A 12,850-nucleotide genomic window follows, 5' to 3' on the forward strand; every position below is an offset into this window, starting at 1 on the left:
TAAACAATTTATTTCAGCTCTATTCAGTTCAACCCAGCTCTAATCAGTTCAGACCCTTAGTGCAAGTTTTCTACTAGAAATTTTTTTTCAAGTTTATTACTAGTGCAAATTTTCAAGTCATTTAAGAGAAATCAACTTAACTGTAAGGTAAATTTGCAGTATCTTAAAGCCGTATAATATTCTAGTTCTAATCCATAATAAGATAACCACATCATTCAAGCCTTAATGTAGAAATCATCAGCATTAAAAATAAATCCATCTATTATAGTTAATCAAGGATTTTGAGTACTATTGACATAATTAATCCGAACCTAAGCCAATCTTGATATCTTTTCGCCTCAGTGCTAACAAAACCTCCAATGATCTGTCAATAATTAAGCTAAGAATGCAGATCATTCATTTTGGGCTCCTAATATTACAATATGCTTACAGGTTCCCTCGGCAGAACCGGCACGATCATGATAATGAATACACAAACATTACAGAAAAAAAGGGAAGAAAATTCAAAAATGAACTCTAAACCACCATGGTTGCATTTTGAACTTGCCATTGATAGTATCCTCAAACTAATTAATTTTAGCTATATGGTACAAAAATGCTCAGAAATGGAAGTTAGTATTGGTAGGAACCGTGTGTTGGGACACTCTGATAAGCACTATGCTGGGCATTCATGTTTCTATAGGGGCTCTGTTGTGCATTGTTCTGTTGATAGGGAATTTGATGGTGGTTCTGATAAGTACTCTGATAAGCAGTTTGTTGTGGAGCCATGCTGTGATAAGAGCTTTGTCCTTTCGGATCTGGATAAGAGCCCTGATGAGTATTATTGGGCCCACTATAATTGGTGTAATTAGCCGGTGCAGGCGGATAACGATCAGAAGCACCACGAATGTCAGCCACGGGATCTGAGCCACCAAGGTAAGGATCATGAAGCTTCATTCTCATTCCAGGAGCCTGGATGAGATAAACAGAACAGCATTATACACAGCATACCCAGTTTTTCTTTTCACGTCTCTGATAAAGCCACATACAAAGACCATGTAAAAGCAAATGATTGTTTGGTTTCAAATTAAGGGTAACCATTGGCAGTGCCAAAATGCAATGCAGCCACTTAAACACAGTTGGAATGGATAACACTGTATATCCTACTGTCAAATTACATTCCACATTTCCACTGTGCTGCATCATGTCAACTGAGAGTAACGACTGAAACTAAAGAGACACAAACAAAGCATTCCAGTCATTAGAAGCCAGAGCTTCACTAAACCCAGTTGGTTTCAGATTTCTACTTTATTCATAGAAGGCTGAGAGTGCAAACTAACCAAAATGTACCCCTACCCAATCCAGATTTATTACTCCTGACCTCAAAAGTAAACCACTGCTTATCACATGAGATTAGCCAAATTTATACAGTATGGCTGTTGTATGGTAGACGGTTGTATACAAAGAACTCGGTAATTGATTTTCTGTCTCCTCAGAACCCAGTAATTGATTTTATCCTAGTACCTATATGCCAGGCAATACAGACCCTTTTATCTCCACTATGCTTGTTAGCACTTTCCACATTATTAATTACTTTGTAAATTTGTTCACAAATCTCACAAGAGGAATCACCCAGCCCTTCTCAGGAAGAGATTAGCTTGTGCCTCACTCAACCCACCTACAATGGGATGCCAAAATCCAGACTAGGACGTTGCAATTGTTGTTTATTGCATACTAGTCATTGTAACCCAACACTGACTAATAATAACACATTTGTATATTCAGATCTCCTCAGATAAATACAAGAGGGATAATACATACTTCATTTCCAGCTGCTGTACCCATGTCCTAAAATCAAAACCTCCACACACATACAAAGCCTTACTCTAAATTCCCCCATTCAATCTTAGAGATGGACTATCAAGTAAGGCTCACAATCCTCACATACCCATCGTAGATTAATATTCAAAACATTATTAAATTTTACAGGTAGCCATAACTTTCAAATTTTTAAGAAGAAACCAGAAATCTCAGGCATTGCATCTGTTCATGTCTTGTTGATGAAAATAGCGATTTTGACAGTGCAGAAGATAAAGTAACAAGGGGTACAGCAGGAACGTACCTCAGGAGTTTTGGCATAGAAGCTTCCTCCTGCTCCGGGAGCAGAACTAATCCCACTACTTAGGTAGTGAGACTCCATAGAACTGTTAGGATTTGAGTACCTATGAGACTCCATGGAACTGTTAGGATTCGAGTACCTGTGAGACTCCATGGAACTGTTAGGATTCGAGTACCTATGAGACTCCATGGAACTGTTTGGATTTGGATACCTATAGAAGCAACAAAATATTTTAAAAATTATTTAAAAAATTCAAAAACAGCTTGAAAGCAAATGAGTGAATATTAAATAATTTTGCACAAGGATAAGTCATAATTATCAGTACCTAGATGCACTTGGCGGGGCTGGGTAACTAGCAGGCTCAAAGTCATGCATTCCACCCTGAGGAAAAGCAAATAAAAGGGTTAGATCTCATTATGAAAGCAAGGTACCTGACAGGAGGAAAAAAAAAAAAAAAACTATCAATCAGGGGGCATACGAAAAGTATTTGCTAAATAATTATAATAAAACATAAATAAATAAAACTCAGTTGAACACTGGATCATAGATTAGCAAAACAGCTGAAAAAGAAAAAAAGCAGGGAGGCCTATTATGATGTATGAAACAAAAGTGAAAATTTGATCAGAAAAAACAAGCTTAGACAGTTGGACCTATTCTCCATTAAACAAAACTCACAATGCGAAATGCAAAAGTGTCATCTTGACAATGTGACTGATAACAATAAAAATCACAAATTAAAAGATAAGCTATAAAAAATTAAAAACACCACAATGTTAAGGGTGTAAGGCACCATGCATACATGGAAGAAAAAAAAAAAATCACAGGTTCACGATAATCATTTTCTGATAACCAAATGATCATTAATAATTTAGGATCCTGATTCATGCTTCTGAATCTATAACGCCTTGAGGTTCCCTATAGGCAGTCCCTGGAATTAACCTTTTTCCATATGCTGCTTTAGTTTCTTATGCATTACATCCTATTTCCCCCCCCCCCCTCTCTCCCTATCCAGCTGCAACCATCCGGACCACCTTCATCATCATCATCAATGCATACACTGGTTTACTTTTCAGGCAACATTCCCAAATCAGCAACCAATATGTGATTACATGCCTATTTCCAGCACCAGCACAATGCAAATTTGATGAGTTTCAAATATCCGAGCTTCATTGCAAACTTGACTTCTCTCTCATTTAAGATGAATTTCATACTTGTCACCACCTAATAGAATTGGATTTGAATCCAGAGGCAAGCATCTCAACAAGTCAACATTTAGCAAGAATCTAGGAGGTTTAAAGAATTTGACCAAATGAGGAGACAGACCCGGGGTCACAATCCTGCTTGTGGTGTAGAATTGGCAGAGGATATAAAGATAGTGACCAGAGTAAGTGAAAGAAGCGAAAAAGCAACTTCAAATGTTGATGCGAGTACAGATAGCCAGAGTAACATGCCATTGGTTAACTAGTCCCTAAGTTCACTGGTAGTCTGTTTTTAGGTGAATTCAGCTGTTAGGCCAGAGGTGAGAGAAGGGGATAGAGGAAATCACATAAAAGGTACTGCATTTTCAACCACTATAATTTGACGGCAGAAACCTGTTTGTTGATTATTAGATGTTTTGCCCAACTCCTTTGCTTTTTTTTTAAATTTTAATTAGATGGTGATCATGTCCGACGTAGGCCCTATTGGTAATTAGCAGATAGCTGATTGGTAAGAGTTGATTGCATTAGCTATTTTGACTAGCTGATTGGTAAGGGCTTATTAGCTAGAATTGTTTGATAACATTAGCTTATTAGTTATTTAGTTGTACCTGTTTTGTTAGTTGAACACATAAAATGACAATTTAGGACATTGACATTTTATTTTACATGTAAATAACACAACCATTGCAAATTATACGTACTGCCATATATATTTGCGAAAAAAAGCAGTTTTTTTTATAAATTCTAAAATCAATTTCTTAAGGTTCTATAATTGAGAAATAAAAGGGAAAAAAAAAAACACATGCTAACTAATACGTAATACATAACTTCACAAATGAACTATTCTAAAACCAAGTTGAACAAGCATACAACTATACTAGCTATCCAAATTGTTCCTTCTTTCTCTATCATCTTCTCCTCTCACCTCATTTACCAAAAAAAAAAGAAAAAAAATCTCACAACGCCAATCCCACCCAAATTATCTACCATAATTTTCAATTTCCATCCTCTATCTTTATGCTTGTGATAAAAGTTGAAGATGGAGTAATTATCAAATCTAGCTCCAAGTTCTATGCAATTTCACATGCAAAGCGATAATCTTTTTTTTTTTTTTTTTTCTGGTTTCTTGTAATCTGGTAAAATTAAATCTTGTATCTATTTGACACATTTTTCCATCTCCAATTCTCCATTGTTTTTTTTAATTTATTTTTATTTTTTATATGCTACATACTTCGTGACTCTAATTGATCCAGTTGGGAATGTAATTATGGGCATAGTTGTCACTTTGTCATGGGATATCAAACCCCTATTCTCAAAACGCTGGGTGAAACAACGTTTTCAAAATCAGCTGATTGGTCCCAATCCGCTCTTTTAATCCACTCTTTACCAAACAGTAGGAAGGGAGGATTTGAGTGATCAAACCGCTAGTTTTGCCCCAATCTGCTAATTTGCCCCCAATCCTCTCTTAACCAAACAGGGTCGTAAACTTCTCATTGCAATTTTTGTGGCAGTTTTGCTGCACAAATATGTCAGATAACACACCAGTAGCCTTTCGAAAGTGCATTATAGAAAGGACAACAGTGATAGTATTCAATTCATCGGTAGATGGGTGAGGCATGTAAAATAAACATCCCTCTTAATATATATGTAGATGGTTAAGGCAAATTCATAATCATTATTTTTTCCTTTCTGTACACTTCAAACCATGAAAGGACAAGAGCTATCCTCTGCAATGCAGACCACAAGAGCAACACCAAGAAAATCTTAACACAAGCAACTTTCTAGCAGGAGAGGATTTACCTTGACAGCATTGTAGCTACCAGCGGATCCCATTCTTGCTGGATCAGGTCCCAAGGGTCCTCCTCGTGGATAACCTCCAGTGGGACCATATCCATGAACAGGTCTAGGTGGAGGTGGAGCTGGCTCTGCAGTGGCAGTAGCATCCCTCAAGCATCTAGCCCTTAGCCTTGATGCTATCTCTGCCAGAGCATCTTTGGCTACTGCGAAACTTCCAGACACCTGAAAATATTATTTTACAATTGACATGAACACATTCCAAAAATCGCCAATAAATGGACTACATTTATAAAAACAGATCAAAATCAACAGTACATGTTCATTAATCTTATTACCTGCACGAGCTCTTCATCTTCCGAAGCACACTCGGGCTTTTCATCCTTAGAATAAACACGAATGTCTGCCTGTGTTCTCCTTCTCATTTCATTTATAACTGTGCCTCCTTGTCCGAGGAGGCACCCAACCTTATTAGAGGGAACCAGCAGCCTTGAAGTAATTATACCCTTCTCGGAAACATCGCTTACTTTATTTTGAAGCATGAGAATTGCATCAATTGTCTGTGATCTTTGATTTCGCAAAGTCTGATACAAAACAAATACAGTAATCAATGGTACAGAATAGCAGCTAGTATTTCATATTCAGCAGAAGTTGCAATGGTAGAAATGATCACATCCAAATTAACAATAATCAGATGGCATAACAGTGTGGCCTACAGGCTATTCTTTACAACAGCAGCTGTTAGAAGAACAGAGATTCACCTCAAAAGCCGAAACACGAATAACACGCTCCTCTGACTGGGTGGATGCATCTTCAACATGAATACTTGTACCAGTTTCCTGCTGTAACTGTCGCACATTCATGCCTCCTTTGCCAATCACTCCTCCAATCTTGCTGCCTGAACATAAAATTTTCAAGGAATATTCACCTGAAGGTTCAACCCCAGGCCTGGTCAAATCATCATCAAAAGCGCCAGGGTTGTGTCCAGGGTGGCGCCCAAAGTCCTCCATCCATGGTGGTGGCGGCATGTGTCGAGCAGGATCTCGTGGAGACCACATTGGTTCACCTCCACGAGGTGGAGGCAAATTTGTTAAAGGAGGACCCACAGCTTGAAAACCAGGGCCACGGGACGGCAGGGAATAATTTAATGCTTTCTCTTTGCGTGGGTTCTGATGCAACAACGTTGAAACATCATAGAGTGCTCTCTTCAGAACAGATGGTTTTCCTTGCATCTGTTTAAGCCAAAAAATAAATAAATTAAGAGAATGAACAACAATTGATGATAAATTGACAAATATGTGTTAACCTCTGAAAGTATATTCATACCTAGAAAGACATCTACCGTTACACCCATAATCCTATTGCTGACATAATATAAATGTGCAATAACAACAATACAACACCATAGACCCAAAAAAAAAAAAAAAAAAAAAAAAAAAAAAAAAAAAAAAAAATATAGTTTACAGATCACTGGTATCACATTCTGAATTATATTCCTGAGAGGTTCATTGACCCCTATGTTCTTTTCACCTTAATAAACCTCTTATCTAAAAATATCTTTAGTTGTGAAGCTTAGTTCCCTTTATCTATTACTTATTTACTTGTTTTTTAAAAATATATAAAGACAAGGCCATATATCTACAATTTAATCTAATCCCTCCAACTTGCTTTTGATAAATGCTTGAAAAGGAAACTCTCCTAAGTATCAACAAAACTTATTTCTTTTCTCACTTCCCTTCCAAAGGAGGAAGTATGATGCAAAGAAACCAGTGAGACTGAAGAAGTGGGAGAAGCAAAAGAAACCGGACTAAAGATTAACAACCAAATTCTATTCACATTAGAATCTAGTGCTGGCCTGAAACCATGAGTATTAAAGGAGACTGAAGAAGTGGGAGAAGCTGGAAATCCAGCAAAACAATTTTTGCCTGTCCTCTATTCCCTTAGTTACACAGATTTCTTAATCAACTCAAAACTATAGCACAGAAAAACACGAAAAAAATAATTGCATTTCAAGTATAGAGTATTATCAGATAAGAACTTCAGATAATAGTTATGACTTATGAGTAGCAAAAAGATAACATAGCGAAACGTAGCCCAAATTTATGAAAATTTTTCAAGCAAATTTTTCAAATAAAAGGATCATCTCAAAGTTCCTAAAACACAGCAGAATAAACAACCATCAAATCTAACAACAACTAAATATAATTCTAGCGGTTGGTGTCATATGCTCTAATGAGGTTAGTGTCACCCGGAGACTATCGATAAATAATAAACATTCGTGCTGCTTGCATGAATAAAGAGCTCAGAACTCCTAATTCATTATAAAGGACACATTACCCAATTCTCAAGTACCTAGTTGGCTTTAAGAATCTACAGGATCCTTTTACATGTTGCTTCAAACCATTAACATTATTCTAAAATCAATCATGTTGATAATCCAAGAAAAAGGTTATCATAAATTCCTAGCCAGACAAGGACATGACATTAAACTAAATTAATCAAGAAATAAAAGTAAATCTCATATGATCGGTTGTCATCTAATTTTTCAACATCCCACAAGATGAACCAACAGAAATTGAGGAGATATAGCCAGGGTCTTGCCTGTCAACAGAGAGAGTAACAATGTAGCTTTAGAAACATAAGAGTTCTGGAAGGTTATAAATATAAATGTGTGAATCCAATGCAATCACTCTGTTCTATAATGTTAAACTAAATCAACAACATATGATAATACTAATAATTTAACCTTAACTTGTTTATAACAGAAACAAAGAGCCCACACTTCTTCAGAAGACATTACACTCTAAAAAGAATATAAATATGTGAATCCAATGCAATCACTCTGTTCTATAATGTTAAACTAGATCAACAACATATTTCTGTTAAGAAGCCAGATGCTAGTAAAAATTAAGCCATTTTCACCTTATTGTTCCCAAATATCTCTAATGTCAACTCAAGATGTTGATTCATGTCCATTTTTATGAATGGTGTATCAACAATAAAATAAAAAGGCAATACCTGCACAAGTTCATCAGTACTTAGGGCACATGACGGAAGATGCTCAGATGGAAGCACACGAATGCTAGCACCAGTCTCACTCCTCAATCTCTGTATAACATCTCCACCTTTGCCAATAAGGCATCCTACCATGTTATTCGGAACAAGAAGACGAGCGATGACCGTGCAGTTCTCATCTTCAACGTCTTCCTTCCCAGCTGACAAGTCTTCCTCTATAATCCTGTCATGAACTCGCATAAGAGCTTCTTGAGCAGGACAATGTGATGGCATGATCTCATTCCCCTCATCTGCCTCTTTATTTGAGCTTTTCTCAGGAGGACTATAAATCATTATCACCCGCTCATCTGATCCAGGAATTGAGTCAGAAACAGTTATTTTCGACTTTGTCTCTTCTCTCAAGACTTTAATTATGCCACCACCTTTGCCAATAACACTCCCAATTTTTTTAGATGGGCAGAGAATCCGATAAACAGTGTCAGTAGGGTTAGGAACCTGAGTATTCTCAATATGTTCCGGCCTAGGATTATTCCATCTTCCTTTCTTATTCGCCCCTTTCTTCTTAAATGAGGTGCCTTGCCGTCCTTTAAGAGCACCCTTTCTGTCCCCTTCCATCGGTTCGACTATCCCGAAATCTAATTAGTCACAAAACCCTACAGAATTGCAAATTTCACATTAATCACCGCACACAAAGTACATTACTTCCAACGGGATTTCCACACCATATAAATCACACCAAATTCTTTCATACAACAAGTCCCATTTCTAATACTGATACAACCACCTCAATTAAACATGAAGCTGATTTCTTCCAGCTCCCAAATGCAACAATGCAATCACATACCGCAACAAAACCAAAAAAAATTACTTCAAATTAGTTGATTTAACCCTAATCTATCATCATATTAAACAAATTACCGCACTTCCGCTAACAATCAAGAAAAAATAAAGCTACAATTTTCCACAGAATCAAGAAACACTTGTAATTAACGCATTAAAGCATGAATTCACCCAAAACAAATGAACATTAATTCAAAAAAATACAAATAGAAAATTAGGGTTTAAGCGGTGAAGAAAGTGTTACCGGAGTGAGAGGCTGAGGAGAGAGAAAGTGTTAATCAGGCGGAAATTATTGAATGAATCCCTAAAAAAATTAACTGCTACTCGTAAACGCTCTTCATCTTCGAAGAATTCGATGCGAACCAATTTCGCTTCGCTACGAAAATTAGGGTTCTCCTCTTTTTCGTTTCTTCCTCTTTATTTTTCAGTCTATTTTTAATTGAATTTTCTGCAATTACTTTTTTTCTTCAACTCATAGTTGTCTTTGGTTTTCTTGTTTCTTTATTTATTACTCTGTACGATTTTCTTTGAAGGAATTAATTTCCTACAGGGCTAACAATAATATGGGCTTGGTAAATGGCCTTCGAACTGGTTACTTAAAAGGGATGACTTTTCATTGGGTTCGGATTGGAAAGAGTTTCACCCGCATCGGTATCACGCAAATTTTTAGCTGGTCCCTAGTCCAGCCATTTCTACCTGGTCACTTATTTTGAAATTAAACATTTAATATAACAAAATTGAATATTTTCTTGGTATAGGATATTTATTCTTATAAAATTAAATGTTCATTTTACTACTACTATCGGAAGTTCATTCTTGTAATATTAATGTTCATACTATCAGTTTATCAGATGATGACACTATTGTAAGAAATCAACATATTGACCCATCTACTCCACACTCCTCCTAGTGAGATAATCAACAAAGATTATTCTGTTACAAGTTTACAACGTACTGCTTCAATTATTAATCAATCTAATTTTTATAATCAATATTGTAATTGAAATTATTGGACTATGTATTTCAAATTAAACCCATTTACACAATCTAACAATCAATCCCCAGTGAATATGATGCATCATACATAACACTGCACGAGCAAAAGCCAATCAAATTGAAAATCAAGTAACTACCCAGAAAAATAATGCCATTGATAAACACTAAAATAATTTGAAAGGATTGACTTACGTGAGAGGGAAAGGATGAACAACAAGGGAGAGTTTATAACCATAAAAATGAAGAGCTTGTTTAAGAGGAGGCCAAGCATCACGAGAATCTGGGTAGGGTCAAAGAAAGCTTCAATTAAAATACTTTCTAGGTTGAATTTCTTGGGATTTTTGTACACAAATCCATCAAAATTTGCAGGAATTAATTGAGCATGAACATTTATTTTAGAATAATGAACATCATATTGCATGAAAATGAACGTTTAATTATTGAGATATATGCTCAGTTAGAAAATTTCAATTTTGTTATAGTAAATGTTCATTTCTGAACGAAGACCATAAATATGTATCCAGTCTCGAGACCAACCTTCAACAACTGTCGGTATCATCCACCTGCTTTTGCTCACTTCATTTCATGATCTTGTTACTCATGGCTTACATCCATCCACTACTCGAGTACGGGTGATTTGGGTGAATGAGGTTAGCTCGCTTTATTTCATGATCTTGTTACTCATGTGAGATCAGATTAAAAAAATAAATTTTAAATTAACTTTATTATTTTACGGCCTTATTTATTCAACTTATTTTTATTTATTTCAGAAAAATAAGTTATGATAAGACTTAATTAGAAAAAATAAATTCAGATCAAATTATTCTTTTATTTGCGGTTTTTTATAGCTAATTACGAATCTAACAAAATCCTAGTTAATATATTTTTCTCTTTTATAGAATATCGTATTAAATTTTGGTCAAATCAGACAATAATCAAGTCGGATTATACCATATCATGTTAAATCAAGTCAGATAAACAAATAAATCAAGTCAGATAAACAAAAATAAGACAAATTAAACAAGCCCTAATTCTTTATTGTTAAGACCTCAATTTATACCTTGTTTCTTTATATATCATTATACTTAATCAAGAAATTGGATCAGATTAGAAAAAAAAAATTCATATCGATCAAATAAGCAAATATAAGGTGAACAAAATATAGCAGAACATGTGTATTTTTTTAAAAGAGCAATAAATTTAATACAAGGTAGATAATCCTTAAACATGGTTATTTACAAGAATTGTTAAAGTAATAACTAATTAAGTACAAAAAATTATAACCATAATAAATATTTAATGTACTCCTAACAATTGACATTTTTGTTATCCAATCCTGGTTATTTAACTCGTAAAAGTAGTTTTCGAACATAGTACGAGTAATATTTACACTTAAAAACAAACATACCACTAATACAAGTAAATTCTAACGCATCATTTTTTATTTTTGTCATTTGTATGTAATAAGTATATCTCACACTATTTATTATAAAATTCTCGTTTCACCAACTATATAAGGTTTAGGGCTTGTTCTCTTCAGATTGTTTTCAGTTCAGTTCAGTTCAGTTCCAATAAATTCCGTTCAATTCAGCTCAATTCAGTCAATTGAATAGGCCCTTAGTAAAGCCAATTATATTTGTTGACCGATCTTGAATTCAACGAATAAGATAATATGAATATTTATAAGCATTTTAATAATTTTAATATGCTGAAAATAATTGGCAATTGTTGGAGGAAGTGGATTACACAAAGTCGTCTTTAAAAGAATAAAATAAAATAATCCAAAGGACACTAATAATTTTCATGGATTAAAGGCATTCGACATCTACAACTGATGATTAACAACAAAGAAAATAGATTTAACAAAATCAAACAAGAATTAATCAGGCGAATTAAATATAACCTAATTTTAAGAGTTTGAATTCATCAACTATAAATGCTTATAAGTTAGGTGAGATTCACATTCACTTTGTCTTACCTTCTTGTTTGCCTCGTTCTCAAACTAGTTTGTAACTACATCTTGAGGCCTTGAGCAACCAAAATATGAAAATAATAGCTCAAACCTGTGGATTGACCAACTTAATTAAGAAGTTTAGATGGGCATTCACACGAATCCACTCAATTGCATGTGAAAAGAAACCATAAAAACCATCTAATCATGTGGCTAGTACCACATATTTGGGCACATTCATGTGAAGCTCTCGTGCCAACAAAACGTTTGTTGACCACTTCCAAGGTACTTGTATTTACTTTGTTACAAACACATTTGCAATACTTGACTTTTAGCTTATTATATCATGTTAGATGACTAGTTCAATGAAAAGTTGATTGTTAAGATCCAAAATTGGTTATAATCAATCATTTTGACTTTGTAAATTATTCAAATAATTTACTTTCACTTTAATTCGTGAGCTATTTTTTTTAAAAAAAAATCCATAATTTTGTTAAATTCATTTGGTATCAATTTTAATAATTTTGCTTATTAATAAGAGAAGATATTAATACTTGAATTATGTTCTTCTAAATGAATATGTGCTTGTGAAAGTGAAACCAACTACTATTACAAAGCACATACAAATATATTTCAAGATATCCTCTCTATAAGAAGTGAATTTTATTTTTTTTATTTTTTATTATTTTTTTTAACACTATAAAGACGAGATATATTAATAAAAGATTATCCTTACATGAGTTACATCAATATGATTACAAGAAAATTGAATGTAGGTAAACTAATACAAAATACACAATTAATACAAAGACTTCGTGATTTAAACAATAAAAGAAGTATCACAAATTCACAATAGATAGAAATTAAGAATTGTTAATTCATTATTGTAGATTGTAGAACAAAGGATTATGTTTACCTAAACTTCCATTGGATACAATTTCCCCAAAATACACTACA

The 12,850-nt window shown here is 34.4% G+C and overlaps 1 protein-coding gene across 2 annotated transcripts; it reads right to left on the reverse strand.

Annotated features, from left to right (window-relative positions):
- Positions 1-245: 245 nt before the first annotated feature.
- LOC145591269 (KH domain-containing protein At4g18375-like) lies at positions 246-9,497 on the reverse strand. Of its 2 annotated transcripts, none has more exons than XM_081647680.1 (8): positions 9,191-9,497; positions 8,110-8,759; positions 5,853-6,323; positions 5,430-5,675; positions 5,098-5,316; positions 2,424-2,479; positions 2,102-2,273; positions 246-951 (listed from the first exon to the last, which is right to left on the reverse strand). In XM_081647680.1, exons 2-8 carry the CDS (start codon positions 8,719-8,721, stop codon positions 613-615), a joined length of 2,115 nt encoding a protein of 704 aa, XP_081503806.1. In that variant the 5' UTR covers positions 8,722-8,759; positions 9,191-9,497; the 3' UTR covers positions 246-612. The 2 variants fall into 2 exon arrangements, with proteins under 2 accessions (XP_081503806.1, XP_081503805.1); XM_081647679.1 differs by having other exon boundaries at positions 2,102-2,309.
- Between the last annotated feature and the right edge of the window lie 3,353 nt (positions 9,498-12,850).

This window comes from Chenopodium album, chromosome 18 (genome assembly GCF_948465745.1).
Source record: "Chenopodium album chromosome 18, dcCheAlbu1.1, whole genome shotgun sequence".
NCBI lineage: Eukaryota > Viridiplantae > Streptophyta > Magnoliopsida > Caryophyllales > Amaranthaceae > Chenopodium > Chenopodium album.